This window comes from Vanessa atalanta, chromosome 30 (assembly GCF_905147765.1).
Source record: "Vanessa atalanta chromosome 30, ilVanAtal1.2, whole genome shotgun sequence".
In the NCBI taxonomy this organism is placed as follows: Eukaryota; Metazoa; Arthropoda; class Insecta; order Lepidoptera; family Nymphalidae; genus Vanessa; species Vanessa atalanta.
Window position 1 is genome coordinate 4,380,395 of NC_061900.1, and position 20,532 is coordinate 4,400,926.

The following is a 20,532-nucleotide window of genomic DNA, read 5'->3' on the forward strand; positions in this document are numbered from 1 at the left end:
TTAAAATAATTTTCAAGTACTGTGTGACGTCATATAAATGACGTCAATTAACACCCACGATTTTGATACTGACTTATGAACATCCGGTATCTAGCCTAGTCTGATTCGGTGATTATTATAATATATGTCACTTTTCGATACCAATCGATCGTGTTCTGCAGTGACTTTCGAGATTAGTCTTATAGAATAATCCAAAGGTTAGTTTTCTGTAAAAGGCTTTGCTTGATATATTCCTATTATCCCAATCATGAACTGCGCTACCAACCTTGAAAAGACGTTATGTCCCTTGTGCCTGTAGTTACACTGGCTCCCTCGCCCTTTAAATACAACACTAATGAGTACTTTTTTTACGTTTATTGTCCCTCCTGGTGGTAAGTCACCACCGCCCATAGACAATGGCGCTGTAAGAAGCATTATTCTTTGGAAACTAAGATGTTATGTCCTTCGTGGCTGTTAGGGGCCATTCATTTATTACGTAAGACGATTTAGGAGTGGAGGGGGGGGCGTCGACCATGTCTTATGTTTTCTTACAAGGGGGTGGGAAGGAGCTCCAATAGTTCTAACGTAAGATCGAAAAAAAAAATTAGCTTAGGTTCGCTCGGATGGAGTACCTTTAGAACCTTTGAAGGTACAAATAAACACATTTCAAAAAGTTATTACTTTGAAAAATAAACCAAACGTGTATTCATTTTCTCCTTTAGATTCTTACATAATAAATATTAAACAGGGAGGGAGGGGGTCGGCCAGTTCTTATTTTTTCTTATAATAGGGGGGGGGGAAGGGGGACAAAAACTAGCGAAAATAGTCTTACGTAACAAATGGATGGTCCCTTACACGGGCTCGCTGATTCTTTTAACCGACAACACCAGAATACTAAGTACTGCTGTTTGGGGGTAGAATAAGTATTGAGTGGGTGGTACCTACCCAGGTATACTAGCACAAACCTCTACTACGCTTCCATCAAAGTTTAGTAGAGTTTTATGTAGATCACAGCATAATTAAATACTAGTGCGTCGAAAATTCGCGTTTATTCAAAAGATTATTTAGGAATTTCGAAAATTATGTCAGGTTTTGTTTTGATTCCATTTCATTGTAAACTTCAAGTCACTGATCTACGTTTGGCGCCAAAACTATGGAACCTTTTTTAAATGAAATCTTGACTGTCAAATAGTATAGTTCAGTTAGAATTGGAGTTTGACGATAACAATTTACTTTAATGTTGTTTACGTTTCTCATTTGTTTTTTCTTATATTTAACATAGTAACCTTTTTCCGTGCTCTAAAATCAATTCTTTGTTAAATCGTAACAATTTAGTGAATCGCAATCATGAATCCTCCTTATTTATCTGCACATCTACGGCTGGAGCTCTTCAAAATGAGACCACAACCGATCTTTAACGTGTAGCTTTCGTCCGATAACCACTGGGACAAAAATCGGCTTACGCCATTAATAATATTAGATAAATAACATTGACTTACATATTACCACAATAATTATTATTAATTTCATCGTGTTTCTTGTGTAAAGGGGAACTTTATTATGTAAATTTTATTTGTTAATTATCAAAACAATGAATCTTTATGTGATTAGTTTTTAAATACGTGTAACAATGAAATTGTTATCGTAATCCTTATAGCTGTTTAGATGCATTTTAATGTGATTGTATTGAAATGTTACCATTAGGAATAATAATCGTTTTAATATGTAAGTTCTATTTATAATTTATTTCGTTTTTATAAGTTTCAGCTTCAGTAGTGTATCAATACATAGCATGAAACGAAGTCGCTGTCTGACTGTCCCTATTTATGGTTAGATCTTTAAAATTACGCAACGGATTTTGATGCGGTTTTTTTAATAGATAGACCGATTCAAGAGGAAGGTTTATATGTATAATACATGCACAATATAGTAGAGAAACACTGATAATTTTAGAGGTTTCTAATGTGATGTCGTAATTAAGCACATTTTTTTGCGCTGACATTGCAAACGCTGGCTGAACTCTACCTTAAAAAGTTCTACAAAAATTACCACGATGATATAAATATGTCTATCACCTAAGGATAAGTCACAATAACCGTATCATTTAACTATCTTAATATAAATTACAGCCTCCTTGCAGAGGTCCAAGGGCAGTTACCCCGGTTGCCCTCCCCTAAATCCGGCCCTGTTTAAGTATATGTAATCTATTTATTAGGTGGAACTCTTTCGAAGGACATCATTCTGCCCCCCCGTCCCCTATATTGGTACTCGTGGCCTGAAAGAATAATAAACACCCATCTCATAAATATGACTTCGGAACTTCTTATGGGTAAGTTAGTAGTAATACTAGCAATTGCTCGCGGCTTTGCACGCGTGTAAGTTGAATGTATTTACAGATTGACTTAAAATATTACGTTAATTTAAGACTTCTTTGTATACCACATCTTATATTTAACCCCTTAGGGTATAAGATCCAGGAACAGGTATTTTATCTCACCCCCTTAGGATGTATAATTTTCAAAATTCCTTCATTAGTGGTGTCTACTGAATAAAGCGATCCTTCTCACCAAATTACAAGGCCCTATCTTTAGTAGTTTACGCTCGGCGATGATGAATGTCTGCCTGTCCACCACTGAACCAAATTTGCCTATCAACTCCTAAAACGCGAGCGAAGCCACGGTCGACAACTAGTTCATAAATGGACCTTTCTCTTGTTCAAGGACCAATAGTGTAGGTGGAAAAATTGGACTTAGTACCTGATTGCGTTCAACAGTTCAACCCTTGTTTTTGACACAGTGGAAACCTTCGGAAAGGTACCCGGATCCCTGGGAGGAAACCGGATTATTTGGGATTCCTACACTAAAACCACTGTGATGGCCGTCCTCGAACTTTAGGAAAAGCAAATTCTATTTAAAACTATAAAATTCCGATCCGTGTCAAAGTACATCGCTGAGGCTTAAAAGGGGGAAGGAAAGCCCTAAGTTACCACTTGTTTAATATCAAACTTTTATTATATACTAGCATCCCACGTTTTAACCCAAATGGGTTGATTTCTAAAGATACATTATTAGTACAGCTCCACACCATCGATAGAGCATACATTTTAAATTTCAAGTCTTTTGCTTCAAAAACTTTCATTCAAACTTCCAAACCCCGTTTTACTCCCTTAGGGATTGAGTTTCGTAAAATCCGTTCCTAGCGGATGTCTACAGCCTACCTGCCAAATTTCAAGTGTGTAGGTGTTATAGTTTCAGAAATCTATGAAACTATAACACCTACACACTTTATTAAAGTGAGTGGTATTTCTCTTTTATATATGATGATTTTTATAAAGATTCAATAAAACGTCAATAAAATTAATCAATATTTGGGTATAACTTTTAATGTTTTCTGCAGAAAGCATAATAACGTTAAGCGATACATGAGAGAAATGTTTGCAAGGACACAGTCATTTTTTAACTTTTTAACTTGTGGTCTCACTGGCTTTTTTTTATTACAGAAACTTAGTTTTTTTTTTTTTCTAATTCTCAGTCTCTTTAATGTTATATGTGAGAACTGTTATTTGCCTAATAGTTATTAAGTATTTGTTATTTTTGTTTATCAAAGGCTGTATCAAAGGCTGTTCTCCAATTGAATAAATAATTATATCAGAAACTAGCAGAACGCAGATCGGTTTTAAATGTTTTTGGAGAATCCCCTGTCATCGTCGCTTGACGGGCATTTTCAAAAGTTTTAACATTGTAAATAACAAACTCAATTTCAGACGCAATGTCCAAATTACGACACGCGGAGAAAGTTAAAGATATGCACAGCCACAGTATTACGTTTGAACTGGGCTCCATTGCCGCTGGAATACAAGAAAGATTTCAGAGGATGTTGAAAATCTACAAGAAATACGCTAACTTACCAGACTTCGAACGGGCAACTTACAAAGCGTCGGAAATACAAAATGCTTTCCATGTAATGCGTAAGTAAGATTAACCCTTGGCGCTTTGATCCCGGGAGTCAGGTAGCCCCCCAGGAACTCCGCAAAGGTGGGGTAACCGTCGGGGCGTCATGGATGTCAAAATCAAAATGTACTTTATTCAAGTAGGCTTTTACGAGCACTTTTGAATCGTCATTTAACAAACTATTTAGAGTAAAGCTACCGCCTGTTCGGAATGTAGATTATACCGAGAGGAACCGGCAAGAAACTCAGTAGTTACTCTTTTTCAACATCTAAAAATACAGTCATGTTAGTTAAATACAATTATATATGTATGTTATGTCTCCTGCCTGGAAGTCAACAAGCGTTAACTCCACGCTTTTTTATCATCTATATAATCTTGTATCGAATAATATGCCTTTTTTACCGATGTATTTTTTACAAATTACTTGAATCTATGTAACGAAAAATGGAGGAAGACACGCTGCGCCGGCAGATGAGGGCAGGTGGATGATTATGATGGTGTATATCAACGTTTGTGCAAAAATTTCTTAACTATTATAAGTAGTTTCCTCAGTATCCCTCCCTATATATTAGATATATTCTCAAAAACATTTATAATTTTAGAAGGTGACTACAACGAGATACGTCTCGAGAAAGCACTATTTTACGACATTGTCCGGAAACACGAAACTTCAAAGACCACCGCTAGAAACCGGCGACCGACCTTCCCGACGTTCACGCCCCCTATGCCAGGTCAAAGGTGAAACATTGTCGAAAACTTCATTAAAATATATTCCTAATGTTCGGACGTTTTATTTTTCAATGTCTACGCTAATATTACAATAAATTCGAAAGTAACTCTGTCTTTCTGTTGCTCTAACCGCCAAACCAATGAACCGAACTTGGTGGTAGGCCTTTGTGCAAGCCGGTCTGGGTAGGTACCACCCATTCATCAGATATTCTAGCGCCAAACAACAGTACTTAGATGTGTTCCCGTTTGAAAGGCGAGTGAGCCAGTGTAAATATAGGCACAAGGGGCATAACATCTTAGTTCCCAAGGTTAGTGGAACATTGGCCATGTATGACAATGGCACGGCGGTGATGACAATTTACCATCAGGTGGCCCATATGCTCGTCCATGAAATTTGGTATCAAGCAAGCTTGAACTCCAAGGGAGGACATGGGCTACATTCTATGACTAACCGCAGACGACCAACCCCTTAAAGACGAGCGAAGCTGCAGTTAAAAACTAAAATATATAAATTAAAATTAGTAGTCGCCTTCCCTAGTAGTTTAATTTGGTTCAGTAATTCGGGAACTTACAGAGTTACTATCGTAGTTTTAATATTAGTTAAGATTAACCCCTACTTCCCGTGGTCACGCTTTAACGAGTACATTTATCTTTGTTTATAGTTTTCTAATTTATTATAGAGAGTTCTTACGGAAAGAGAAACACGTAGATAATGTATTTATTTCATTAAAAAACTAGCGAACATGCTTAGCCGCGCTAAATTAATGAAACTTCAACCCCCAATCTGACCCCTTGGAGGTGGAGTTTCGTTAAATCCGTTTTTAGCAGATATTTATACTTTATAATAAACCTACTTGTCTAAATTGAAGTTAGTAGGTGTTATAGTTTCTGGGATTTCGTAAGCAATCAGTGAACGGTATTTCGCTTTATTGTATATATATTTATTGTATATAACATAGATATAAAGACTATACTATTTGTAATAGAAGATCTCATGTAAAATACTTAACTTAAGAGTCACAGGGTATCCTCTTAATTAAACACAGTTTTTAATTGATTTACTTATTTACAATTATAAAATTCAAAAGAATCGTTAAAGAGCGTTTGTGTGCTAAAGGATATTACAACACTAATGACTTTGTAGTTGACTGCACACCTTGGGAATGAAATGATCGCCTCCAGGCTGTTTCAAATAACTAAAATATAGAAATAAAACTAGTTTTTAACTGATTTAATCGCGTATATTAATTATTTTTAACATCCCGACGTTTCGAGCACTTTGCAGTGTTCGTGGGTGACCACGAACACGGCAAACTGAAAAAAATAAATAAATAAATAAATAAATATACGCGATTAAATCCGTTAAAAACTGGTTTTATTTCAATGTGTAAAAATCGCGAAAATCTAAGACAACAACTAAAATATAATTATTATTGTACATTTGCATGTATGGAATGGAAAATGGAAAAAAAAAATATCCCGCTGATTCTTTCGCCGGTTCTTCTCAGGTCCGAGGTGCTAAATTTCGAACCGGTGGTAGATCTTTGACTATCAATAACCAAGTGTAAACACTTCTATATTGAATAAAGATTTTTGACTTTGACTTTGAATGTACAGTCATTCACTTATTCGATTTAGTTCTTAGTTTAATGGCTTTTAGTTGTGCTACAAGGCACAGATTATTCCGCCAATGTCACGTGGGATGGAGAAGACACGAAAGAGATTGATCGGTACGGTTGAGATAACAAAATCAATTAAATTTTGAAGACAAGTTTAGTAGTAGCAATTTCCTTGTCAATCCTTAATAATTCACTTATTATATTATCAGGAGAATTAGTGTGTGTTTCCGAACGTCGTACGTCAAGCTGTCAGACGTCTTGTAAATTGATTCACATTTTGGCGGGAAGCAGCGTGTGGTACGGTCCGGCGTATCATTGTTAAACTGTTTTTGTAATAATATCAGCAAAAAAGAAATTGGGTGTATTTTGTTATTAATTAATTATTATTTTATATTCATGTAATAAAATTATTAAAAGTAAATTTGTTTTGTTAATAATATCATGAAGCTCGGCGGTGAAGGAAAACATAGTGAGGATGTGGCTAATTTTAACGAAATTCTGCCATATGTGCATTGGAGCAGCGTGGTGGAATATGCTCCTAACCTTCTCCTCAAAGGGAGAGGAGGCCTTAGCCCAGCAGTGGGAAATTTATAGGCTGCTAATGTAATGTAATGTAATTATTAGAAACATAAACAGCACGTAACTGATATATCTCGTACAATTCAGATTAACAATTTAAACATTAACGCTGTTCTAATCTTGCACCTCCTAAAACCAACGCAACCGTTAAATTCATTAGAACAATTACGAATCACCCAAACTAGTATAATTAATCGATAAAATGAAAAGGATTATAAATATTACAAAAGCAACAATCTATCGACCACCGCTCACAAAGGCCCGCACCAAAGGTGACTGAGGATGTCATGATCCCTCTGACGTAGCTCCTTTAATCTACCCGACGCTGTCAAGCCTTGACAAATAATTGGAGGGTAGGAAACGCTGGCTATTTCCTTGAAAATTCTCTAAGAATATACTAATTCGATGTCACCGTCTGTGACATAAATTCTATCGAGCATGAAGTTCAGCAATTAATTTCTGTATCGCACCATCAAAAACTGGAATTCTCCAACACACCTGGTCCTTCTCTTATAACTTAGGTTCCTTTAAAAGAGGCGTGAAGTGGCATCATTTTTTATGGTATCGTTTGGTGGACGAGCAAATGGGCCACCTGATGTCACCATCGCTCACAGACAATGGTACTGTAAGAAATATTAACCATTCCTTACATCGCCGATGCGCCACCAACCTTGGGAACTAAGATGTTATGCTTGTGCCTGTAGTTACACTGAGTCACTCATCCTTCAAACCGGAACACGACAATATTGAGTACTGCTGTTTGTTGGCGGTAGAATATCTGATGCGTGGATAGCACCTACCCAGACGGGCTCGCATAAAGCCCTACCACCAAGTTAACGTTTGGACTCCACTACCACTTACGATCAGATAAAGTGGAACCATTTGTCGACATTTGCGTATAATATATCAGAGCTATTGACGAATAACCTTCCTAATATAAGATTTGTTTATTACGTTTTCTTCCATAAATTCATAAAACGGTCGTTTGGATTTGTTAATTGTAATTTTTATCGCGTAAATTAACTTCGTAGTATTCGTTTACGTTTATTATGGAACGGTACAGAAATGAGTCGTTATATGAAGTTTTTTATTATTCCGTAAGTAGTTTGGATATTTATATATATATATATATATATATATTATAATTATTCTGTATGTGTGTATGTCACTGAACTCGTAATGACATTGCAGTAGGTACGACATGGCCCTTGGAACTGCCGTCACCCCCCGAAGCGGGGGCTGACTGAAGAAAACACAAAGATTCCGAATCCAGAGTCAGGATCGACCCTGCGCAATGGACGCAATGGACGCTTAAATTAATTAATTAATAAAGTAATTTATATGTAATTTATAATTGTATTTTTCAGGTTAGTTTCACTATTTTTCTTGAAAACTATACTTTCAAATAATCCAGACATGTCGCCATTTGTAAATGAAATGACACCCGGCCTATACGTTGTGTTTGATAACGAGACTAAAGGTAAACTTAACTTCCAAGTTAAGTGTGACGACAGAGGTGATGATTTAAGCTAATCTAAGTCGAACTATTTAATATTGAAAATATTTAACTCGAGAGAAGCCCAACATTAACGGCCTGTAAATTTCCCAATGCTGGCCTAAGGCCATTAACGTCTTTACCATAGGCCACACGGGGCACGTGCCCAGGGCATCATGAGAGGGCCCCGAAGAACCAAGAATTTCCTTCACACGTTTGTGCTCAAGTTGACTGCTATGTATATTTTCAAAAGTGATATATTTTTAACAAAAAACTGACATATTTATCAAAAAAGGCTATTGACGACAGACGCTATTAAAAGTAGAACGATGTGCTCTTCATGATATAAAATAGCCATAAGATTGTACAACCAATCAGATTCCTACGAATTTACGAAAATTACTGCACCGTTTATTTCAAGCCATACTTAAGGCCTGGCCCAAGAAGGGCCCCAAATTCATGGGTGCCCAAGGGCCCCAGCAGCTTGAGACGGCTCTGGCTAAGGCCTCTCCCTTTGAGGACAGGTTTACAGATTATTGAACAAATTTCGAAAATGATGTTTTATTTCCGTGTGAATTACTTTGTTCCAAAATTTCACTATTTTAATATCCGTCTGTTCATTTTTACGATAATTCTATCAGCCTCATATTAAAGAGTAAAAATCTTCGTTTCATTTAATCTGATGACGTCGGCGCCACTCTAATTAAGGATTGTGTTAATAATTCTTATGCATATAATAAAATTGGAGTGTCTGTTTGTAATATCAAAATAAACGCTTTTTAATAAATGCATATGTATGTATACACGGTACATATACCAAAATAACATTTTATACAATTTTTGTCTGTGTGTCTGTTAGTTCCGGCTAATCTCTAACGGCTGGACCGATTTCGACAGGATTTTTCAAGGAATAACTTAGGCTACAGGCGCACGAAGTCACGGGTACAGCTAGTTTGAAAATAAATGTCTGACTAATTACGATTTTAGAAAAAACACCAACAAGTGTTCTAGATATCATGAATACCAGAAAGTGGTACTTATCGGCTGACATGAACCATATCAATCATCATGGCAGCATGGCAGAAAAAAGTACAGCGTGTTACTCTACATCCGTCACATATAGAGCTGCGTGAGTTTACCTTTACTCTATTCCAGCCATCATCCTTCTGCCCTCATCCCAATTTTACTCGGGGTCGGCGCATGTCTTCTTCCATACTTCTCTGTCGGACGTCAACTCACAAGTAACATTCTTTCTAACCATATCGTCTTTCACACAATCCATCGTTCGTTTCTTTCGTCCCCTACGTCTATATCCGTCCTCGTCCATGCTCAAGACCTTCCTCACAACATGGTTATCATTCCAGATAGTTTCTCGGTTACCGGTGCTACTTTCAAACTTATACTCTAGTCCAACCATAACAGGAAAAACGTCAAATAACAGCAAATTGACGCGATATCATTTTATAAATCTATGATATTCACTATCGATTTGCGATTGGCGTTTGAACGTCGACGAAACTGTTATCGGAATTTTGGAAGTAAAATTAAAGAGGATATAAGTAGTTTAGTGTAACAGTGTTGTATTATAAATAAAGATATATTAATCATAAACTCTTAGTAGTGTTTATAGCTGAGTTATTAGCGAATCGCGTGAAATACGTAAATCTAAGGTTTGTATATATTTTTTCCTACTTCCATTGGAGTAGGCTGTATATAAAGAGATCTCTTTTGGCATGGATTTTTGGAACGAAGTCCTATTACGCGGCTTAAAGTGGAATGAACTGGGTAGCGTAAGCGAAACGGGGATGAGCGCAATGCGAGTTTCTTGCCGTTTCTTCTCGCTGGAGGCTGCTTTCCGAAACGGTGGTAGTGTTTAATTATTGAAGTTTACTTGAATGACGTTTACGTGACAATTTCTGCCTGTTCGCTCTACTGTAAGCCGCGTTCAAGAACTTCGTTCCAAAAAGGTATGGGACGAACATGTTAATCTTAACCTATGATTCTATATGTCCCATGAAAGTCTTCCACGAGTATATCCATCACCCAAATTGGAGCAGCGTAGTGCACATTAGTAGGTATTTTATTTTTAAAGAATTCTAGCAATGTCCCAAATTAATTGAGGAATTACTAATATTCGTATTTACCCCCCCTTTTAAGCTTATCACTAGTGTTAGGAGTGGGGACGACAATAGCCCAAGGGATCGATCCGATTTTTACATCGTAAACCATTGCAGTACTCACACTTGAAAGGTTGCTTTAATATATTTACCAGAATGTGGGATCTGCGAAGATATTTCGAAATCCGTGCCCTGTACACCGATTCAATGGAATTCGAGGTTGGATTTCTCTGCCACGAGATCATTTACCGTTACACGTTACTTCTGGAACTATACCAGATGGTGGAAAGGAGATTCATATCGTACGAACATACGAATTATGCTTCAGTTTCTTACATGTTTTACATGTATACGAACATGCTGGAACAGTCGAAGGTGATTATACATCTGTGCCACATGCTCCACGAAGTTGAAAATAAATACAAAACCGGTAAAAAGGGTACTGGGATTTTCCACGATGACCTCGACCGTACTGACGTTATTCGTAAGTATATCTACTCCTTCTATCGTTTGTTCGTTTGTTTTTTCTGGTTAGACAGCAGCCGAGATGGCCCAGTGGTTAGAACACGTGCATCTTAACTGATGATTTCGGGCTCAAACCCAGGCACCACTGAATTTTCATGTGCTTAATTTGTGTTTATAATTCATCTCGTGCTCGGCGGTGGAGGAAAACATCCTGAGGAAACCTGCATGTGTCTAATGTCAACGAAATTCTGCCACATGTGTATTCCACCAACCCGCATTGGAGCAGCGTGGTGAAATATGCTCCAAACCTTCTCCTCAACGGGAGAAGAGGCCCCAGCCAGAAATTTACAGGCCAGGTGCCTGCCTGGGTTTGAACCCGAAATCATCGGTTAAGATGCACACGTTTTAACCGCTGGGCCATCTCGGCTCGGAGACATAACATACATATATAATTGTATTTAACTAACACGACTGTATTTTTAGATGTGGAATAAGAGTAACTACTGAGTTTCTTGCCGGGTAGAATCTACATTCCGAACCGGTGGTAGCTTTACTTTAAACAGTTTGTTAAATGACGATTCAAAAGTGCCTGTAAAAGCCAACTCGAATAAAGAATATTTTGATTTTGATTCATTCTTATAAAAAAAAATACATTTAAAATGATACGCAACTGATAAACGGACCGCTGTTTGAATTTAACCATAAACTTGCATTGAATTCCACTGATTCACCAAATTGAAACCGAGCTATACGAAATACTGTTGTTTACTGAAGAATAATACTGAATTTACGTTGCAGATAGTCTCCAGCAATTAGTTAAGATAAAGTATTATAAGAATCATTTGCGATAAAGTGAAATTTTTGAAGTGAAATAATTTATTCCAATTGCAGAAGGCCCCGGCCAAGTGGACAGAAGTTCCATTGACGAGAACAAAGAAGCATACGAGAGGTGGCTCCAGAAGCAAAGACGTGAAGAGAAGAAAAGGGCGAAGGAAAGGAAGAAGTACTGGAAACAACTGCAGAAATTTGGACTGACCACACAGAGAAAAAAATCCCCGACGAAAAAAGGGTACGAGTATCACTACATGGTATAAAACAAAGTCGCTTACCGCTGTGTATGCTTAGATCTTTAAAGCTACGCAACGGATTTTGTTGCAGGTTTTTTTAATAGATATATTGATTCAAGAGGAAGGTTTATATGTATACCACATGCATAATATAGTAGAGAAAAGGTGATAATTTTAGAGGTTTCTAATGTGATGCTTTTTATATTGGAAACTCTGGCTGAACCCTACGTGATAGATCAAAACACAAAGTAGGTAAAAAGATAAACAAACCTTAGATTTACGTATTTCACGCGATTCGCTAATAACTCAGCTATAAACACTACTAAGAGTTTACGATTAATATATCTTTATTTATAATACAACACTGTTACACTTAACTACTTATATCCACTTTGATTTTATTTCCGAAATTCCGACAACAGTTTCGTCGACGTTCAAACGCCAATCGCGAATCCACAGCGAATATCACAGATTAATCGAGCTCTCGACCAATGATGTCGCGTCAATTTGCTGTCAAATCTCGTTCAATTAAGTCATGACATTTCAACGTCAAAGTTGTATATTTATTTACTCTTAGAGCCATTGGAAATTTCCATGGAAAAATATTACAAGGGAAAATACATATTGAGTGATGTTTTATAATATTTGAAAAATCATTTTTTTCAGATCTTGGCCAATACAGTACGGCTGGTCGATCGAAAACTGGTGAATTGTCAAATATGAAGCCACTTCGAATTTAAATAAATTATAACATGCTTGTGTTTTTTTATTCAACCAACTAGCTAGTAGATATTCTACCGTCAAACAGCAGTATTTGTGTTCCGGTTTGAAGGGTGAGTGAGCCAGTGTAACTACAGGCACAAGGGACGTAACATCTTAGTTCCCAAAGTTGGTGGCGTATAAGGGTATTGGCGATGTAAGGAATGGTTAATATTTCTTACATTGTCTATGATAGATCAAAATAATGTCCTTCAATATTGTACACCTTAAAAAGGTCTTCAAAAACGTCCCCAATGGTATATGTCCATCTCTTAAGGACAGTCCACAAATACGATTTTTTATCTTTTACTTTTTACGAGAAATAATGGCTTATTTTAGAAGCGATTTTAAGCAATACTGCATTAATCCTTATCCAATTAAGTACCTTAACTAAATTGTGCATTTAATATAGATCAATATGGCCCTTTACAGCGTGTAATTTAAATTGATATTTTCGAAGATATTACTGATTTAAAACGCAGGGACTTAGTGGTTTGTATTGTCTATCCCTACGGGGGTGAAATAAAGGTTGAAAGTTTGTATAGAAGGCCGACTTTTTTAAGATAGAAACATGAAACTTTATTTTTGAAATGAGTAAATACGTATCTTAGTGTTTCTAGGTATTATATCTCTAAGGGGTTTAATAGGGGTTGACATTTCTTTATTAGATTAGTCTGGAAGTCTGGCGTTTTATAAGTTAGAAGCATACAATTTTATTTTTGTGTTACTTATTTAAAATGAGTAAATACGTATTTGAGCGTTTCTTGATATTCTACCTCTGAAGGGTTGAAATAAGGGATGAAAGTTTTTATGGAAGTCCGTAATTTTTTAATTTAAAAACATGAAACGTTTTTTTTTGAGATACTTATTAAATATTAGTAGAAGATACGTGTTTAAGCGTTTCTGGATATTTTACGACTAAGGGTAGAAATAGGGGTTGACATTTTGTATACAGGTTAGTCTGGAAGTCTGTCATTTTGAAGTTAGAAGCTCGAAATTTTATTTTTGGGCTACCGATTAAAAATGAGTTGATTCGCATTTAAGCGTTTTTGGAAATTCTACCCTAAGGGCTGAAATACACACCAATGTGGTATACAAAGAGGTCTTACATTAACGTAACATTTTAAGTTAATTTGTAAATATGTTCATATTGATAAATGAGTACATAAGAGGAAGTTTGAAAGTGGCACCGGTAACCGAGAAGCTATCTGGAAACCGGCTGTCTTGGTATGGGCATGTTATGCGGAGGAATGAGGACCATGTTGTGAGAAAGGTTTTGAGTATGGATGTGGATGGATATAGAGGTAGGGGATGACCCAAGAAACGATGGATGGATTGTGTGAAAGACGATATGGTTAGAAAGAATGTTACTTGTGAGATGACGTCTGACAGAGAAGTATGGAAGAAGAAGACATGCTGCGCCGACCCCAATAAAATTGGTATAAGGGCAGGAGGATGATGATGTTCATATTCCACGTGAGCAAAGCCGCGGGTAGCAGCTAGTATTATATATAAATATAGGCTTTGCTGTAATAAGGCAAATTTATATAAAATTAAGGTACCTTAGAAATTATAAAAAATCTAGTAGGAACCGGTATAAGTGTCTGCCATTATTTTTTTCTAATATATTTTAAGATATCAAAACGGCAGACATGCTGCGATCACGTATTGAAAGTCAATTTTTGTGCTTTTCAACTCCTCGGCGCGCTCAAAGGAACCCTCGATGGGAATAATAAACCTTCATTTCCCCAACAGCACGTGAAGCGGTATACCTGGCAGTATGGAGTTTACTACTATACCGTAAGTCTGATGTGGTTTCTAATTGGAAAGTCTAAAGCCGCAGATTCAGCTAGTATATTTATATATATGTAATTGTATATGCTCACTAAATATTTCTCTATAAACGGCACTTTTCGTTTTCTCTATGAACAAATTGCACCCGTGCGATGCCGGGACACTAACACGTAAATAACTTAAAACGTTTTCTGACTGATTTTAAAATAATTAATGAATAAATATTCTTAATCAAAAGATAATCTGAGTGGGTTGAAGTAACGCGATAAGATATATGTTCTCAACAGCGAAAAATTATCTACAGCCTTTTCCAATGGTAGTGGGAATAAAGATAAACAAATCTTAGATGACGTATTGCGTACGATTTCCTAATAACTCAGATATATTGTGCAAGAATATAAACTCTTGCACAATAATAAAGTATGTAATCAGAAGATTAATTATATCATTATATATAACTAGCGACCCGCCCCGCCTTCGCACGGGTGCAATGCTGATACTAAATATACGACAGAATGTCTTACAACGTTCACAGTTTTTCAGTCGTTAGACAATACAAACCGCTACGTCCCTGCGTTTTAAATCTGTGATATCTTCGAAAATATTCATTTAAATTACACGCTGTAAAGGGCCGTATTGATCTATATTAAACGCACAATGTATTTAAGGTACTTAATTGGATAAGGATTAATGCTGTATTGCTTAAAATCGCTTCATAAATAAGCCATTATTTATCGTAAAAAGTAAATGATAAAAAATGGTTATTGTGAGTTATCCCTGAGCGATAGACATATACTATCCCGGAAATTATCAGTGTTTCTCTACTATACTGTGCTGTGCATACATATAAACCTTCCATTTGAAACACTATTTTCAAAATCCGCAGCAAAAATCGTTGCGTATTTTTGAAGATCTAAGCATACCCAAGGAGAGACAGACAGCAAAAAGTGACTTTGTTTTATACTATGAAGTGATATAGCACTGTTACACTTAACTACTTATATCCACTCTAAGACTCCGATAGCAGTTTCGTCGAAGTTCAAACGCCAATCGCGAATCCACAGTGAATATCACAGATTAATCGAGCTCTCGACCAATGATGGCGCGTCAATTTGCTGTCAAATGTTGTTTATTTGGCTTTTCTCCTCTTACGACTAGAATAGAGTATAGGAATACACGGACTGCTATTATATTTTAAATAATACATACTGCTTATATACATATATGACAGAGTAGCTTGTCCCGGCTTGTTTTTAAAAACATGACGTCACGAATGTCAGGGCTTGGATTTCTATCCATCTTCGAAGGTATGAAATTCTCAGGAAATATTTTTCTCTGATTTATTCCAAATTGAGGAGGTCCGATCGCTCCGACGGCTCGAACAAGCCTCCCCATACCGGCGGGCGTTCGGCCTTTTATAACAAAAATGGGTGGGGGCACTATTCACTCAATATAACACCTATTTTAAGGACGGTAAAATATTTAAAACTAATTTCACATCTCAATATTCACTAATTATTATTAATTAAATAATCAAACAGTTTTCAATTATTAAAAATAATTAAAACAATGATTTCCGGGCACGTGTTTTTCTTAAATACGTGATTATCCGGCGACATATATTATGGAAAAAAGATCGTGGCACATCCGGGGCATATTTAACCGACTATGAAGGATGTATAATTTCAGTCGATATTTAAGTATGTCTGTCTTTTCGTATACCTTCTAAACGACAGGCTCAAATGTTTTTTATTTGGTGGAGCTCGATATTTCGACATTATACGAATGTCTTGTTCACGAGACTGAATTTTGCGGGTAGATGTTAACGGCGTTCGGAGTGCCCATATCGGACTACCTCCTTACTCCCTCGTTTGCTGCGTAAACACTGGTCACCACTACCATTGTCACTTTTACCTCTGCTATTGTCCCTTGTTTTATTTGTTTTTTGAAATATCGAGCTCCACCAAGTAAAAATAAAATACACGGTAAATGTCCCGTATTAATACTCGTAGTAATAAAAACGAATGTTAATTTAAAATCTTATATAAATAATGATGTCCACAGTTTATGTAATTTTTTTTAAAGCAAACATTACACGATAATTGAACTATTTATTGCTATTTCTACGACAACAAAAAAAAAACAGAATCGAAATATGAGCAAAAAAAAAATTAAAGTTTGCACGTTGAATCAACTTGAAGACTTAAATGCAATCATTATGTTAGGGGGGGTTTATTCGTAACCCAGGCACTCACTAATGGAGGTGTCATAGGCGGGTCATCCGTCGGGGCGTCAGGGTCGCATGCGCAAAGGATCCCGTGACGCCCCTCGAAGAGATTGGGTCACCCGATTCGGGTATTCCAGCACAGTTGGCTGCATGGCGGCAATATGAAGGTTGTGTAAGCCAGTGTAACAACAACCTATTTCAATGGAAGTAGGAAAAAACATAAACAAACCTTAGATTTACGTATTTAACTCAACCGTAACTCGGCTATATTGTGCACTACTATGAGTTTATGATTAATATATCTTTATTTATAATACAAAACTGTTACACTTAACTACTTATATCCACTTTAATTTTACTTCCAAAGTTCCGATAACAGTTTCGTCGACGTTCAAACGCCAATCGCAAATCCACAGTGAATATCACAGATTAATCGGGCTCTCGACCAATGACGTCGCGTCAATTTGCTGTCAAATGTTGTTTATTTGGCTTTTCTCCTCTTGTGGTTGGAATAGAGTGTACAACATAACTTTGGTGCATTGGCAAAGCAAAGTATTGTTAACGTATCGTATCATGTATACCATTGCCCAGACTGCCTGAATATTTGACAAAGAAAAATGAAATCACATATTTATACGTGCGAAGCCGGAACGGATAGCTAGAGTGAGCCAGTGTAATCACAGGCACAAGGGACATAACATCTTAGTTCCCAAGGTTGGTGGCGCATAGGTGATGTAAGGAATGGTTAATATTTCTTACAGCGCCTTTGTCTATGGGCGGTGGTGACCACTTACCATCAGGTGGCCCATATGCTTTTTCCTACTGCTGGGTTAAGGCCTCCTCTACCCTTTGAGGAGAAGGTTCGGAGCATATTCCATCACGCTACTCCAATGCGGGTTGGTGAAATACACATTTGGCAGAATTTCATTGAAATTAGACACATGCAGGTTTCATGTTTTCCTTCACCGCCGAGCACGAGATGAATTATAAACACAAATTAATCACATGAAAATTCAGTGGTGCCTGCCTGGGTTTGAACCCGAAATCATCGGTTAAGATGCACGCGTTCTAACCACTGGGCCATCTCGGCTCTCTACATTAACAAAAAGAGTTTATTTAAACGTGTATGTTCACAGATGACATTTAAAGGTACAATCAAAGTGAAAGTAGAAATCTCGAGATGTACAGTCAGAGTAGGAAAATCTTCGTCAGTTTTCAAATTCATTCCTTTATCAAGTCGTAAACTCTTAGTACGTTTTAAAACTAAAGCTTTAAACAGAAAACTGCACATAAAATTAAACTAACACAGTATGATAACTAGGTTCAAAATAGTGTACATTGCGACGCAATATGTCAAACTCAATCCGTAAAGCAGATTATCGCTCATACTGAGCACACGAAAATAGACCTTAAGGTGACGAACCTTTTCTTACCCCGACCGTACGATTTATTTTTTTATTGGTACACATTTCGTATGAAGCAAATTTCTCACAAAATTGAACGATTTCGTGAACCAACAGGATATTTTCCGGACCTCTTCCGCTCTCCTGTTGTAATCTACATACATATAATAAAATTGGAGTGTCTGTTTGTAATAATAAAATAACCGATTTTTACTAAAGACGGACAATTTTTGTCTGTCTGTTTGTTCCGGCTAATCTCTGGAACGGCGGGCCCGATTTTGAAGGGACTTTTACTGGTAGATAACTGATGTAATAAAGAGTAACTTAGGCTACTTTTATTTTAAAATTATACTTATATAAAATATAAATAAAATCACGCTACAATATCCAAATGACTTAAATTCAAACAACGCTCACGAAGTCGCGGGCACAGCTAGTATAACATATAATTTTTTTTACAAATTTTGTCTGCCTGTCCGTTTGTTCCGGCTAATCTCTGGAACGGCGGGCCCGATTTTGAAGGGACTTTGACTGGTAGATTGCTGATGTAACAAGGAGTAACATAGGCTAGTTTTATTTTTGAATTATATAAGTATAATATAATAATAAAAATGTTCAAATACGTCCTGTATTTAGCAACGTCGCGTGTCTCCCATTAACGACTTAACATCATAAAAGCTGCACGATACAGAATTAATAACTGTAATTGTAATTGTAACTGTACAATTACTTTTCTGTTAAATTCAAACGCGCACGAAGTCGCGGGCAAAAACCAGTTAGTTACTTTTTAATTTACTTTTTACGGGTCTATATGAATGTTGAAATATGCTTGTTCGTTGACATTCTCGGTTTTAATAAACCTTTCTCTTAGTCTAACAGTATGGCCAGCCTAAAAATTATTCCCCTTAATTTATGGAGTAAAACTTGTGAATTAATAATAAATAAATTAAATTTTGGAATTTGTACACAATGCATAAAATTTGACTGATATTATTTTATCTTAATTATTTTTTTTTGTATTTTGTAGGCGGATAGACAAATGAGTACCTGATGGTAAATGGTAACTATGGCGCTGTATGAAATATTAACCATTCCTTACATCGCCAATGCGCCACCAACCTTGGAAGCTAAGATATCAAATCCCTAGTGCCTGTAGTTACACTGGCTCAACATCCTTCAAACCGGAATACAACGATATCAAGAATTACGGCACCGTTAAGTAAAAAATCATTATAATTCAATCTGTGTCAATTTTTATTGTTTCTAGAATAAATGGACCAAGTTAAAAATATCTGTAGAATTTTAATGGAAAATAACAAAAAATTAGAGCTGTCGTGTTACACTCAATTAAAACGAAGTTACATTTGCTATATTTTTATATTATGTATTAAATAACAGACGCAATGAAATAAATCAACAGCCTTTGAGAACTATGCATTTTTTTTTAGCATTAGCAGCCTGTAAATTTTCCCACTGCTGGGCTAAAGGCCTCCTCTCCCTTTGAGGAGAAGGTTTGGAGCATATTCCACCACGCTGCTCCAATGCGGGTTGGCGGAATACACATGTGGCAGAATTTCGTTGAAATTAGACACATGCAGGTTTCCTCACGATGTTTTCCTTCACCGCCGCGCACGAGATGAATTATAAACACAAATTAAGCCCATGAAAATTCAGTGGTGCCTGCCTGGGTTTGAACCCGAAATCATCGGTTAAGATGCACGCGTTCTAACCACTGGGCCATCTCAACTATGCAATGATAAGAAATTAAATTATTATTAAAATCCCGTGTGAATTAAAACAATCACAGAACTCATTTAAAATAATGTTATATAAAACTGCATTTAATAGAAAAATAAAGAGAGTTCCCTCTCTTTATTTTTCCTTGCATCAATTTCTGCCAGTTCACTATAATGTATGCCGCATAAAATTTCTAAGATCAAATTAAACTAACCAACTGCGCGAAGGTGTTCCACTTCCCGTAGCGCCGAAGGCCAACGTGATTCGAGATCTAATTCCAAGATTCATTCCTACAAATATTACCATTGTTTGATAATAACCGTGTTTTCGCGAAAATTCCAAGTATAAAATCGTCATATTTGACATCACACAGGGAATAACAACAATAAGTGCTGGCAACACTGGAGTCTCCGACGATTAAAACTGAATTTATTATTACATATTTTTATTATCGTATTGAAATTCTTTGGTATTCGATAAAACACATGAAATAAGGAATTTAAAATTGTCTAACGATAAAATTGTCGTGATTTTTCACGAGCTCCTGTTATCATTCTTATCGCTTGTCAATAATACACATTGTTTACACTACATGGCTCAGTCGTACCCTGT

The 20,532-nt window shown here is 36.5% G+C and overlaps 1 protein-coding gene across 1 annotated transcript; it reads left to right on the forward strand.

The window, feature by feature from the left end:
• Window positions 1-2,272: 2,272 nt before the first annotated feature.
• LOC125075423 lies at window positions 2,273-4,671 on the forward strand. Its single transcript, XM_047687164.1, has 3 exons — window positions 2,273-2,308; window positions 3,743-3,946; window positions 4,532-4,671. Exons 1-3 carry the CDS (start codon window positions 2,287-2,289, stop codon window positions 4,669-4,671), a joined length of 366 nt encoding a protein of 121 aa, XP_047543120.1. The 5' UTR covers window positions 2,273-2,286.
• The last annotated feature ends 15,861 nt before the right edge of the window (window positions 4,672-20,532 follow it).

Excerpts from the sequence above, each read along its gene's own strand:
- LOC125075423 (XM_047687164.1), top strand. The coding sequence starts at position 2,287 with ATGACTTCGGAACTTCTTATGG. Across the intron at positions 2,309-3,742 it reads GACTTCGGAACTTCTTATGG|ACGCAATGTCCAAATTACGA; the intron begins GTAAGTTAGTAG and ends ACTCAATTTCAG. Across the intron at positions 3,947-4,531 it reads AAATGCTTTCCATGTAATGC|AAGGTGACTACAACGAGATA; the intron begins GTAAGTAAGATT and ends TTATAATTTTAG.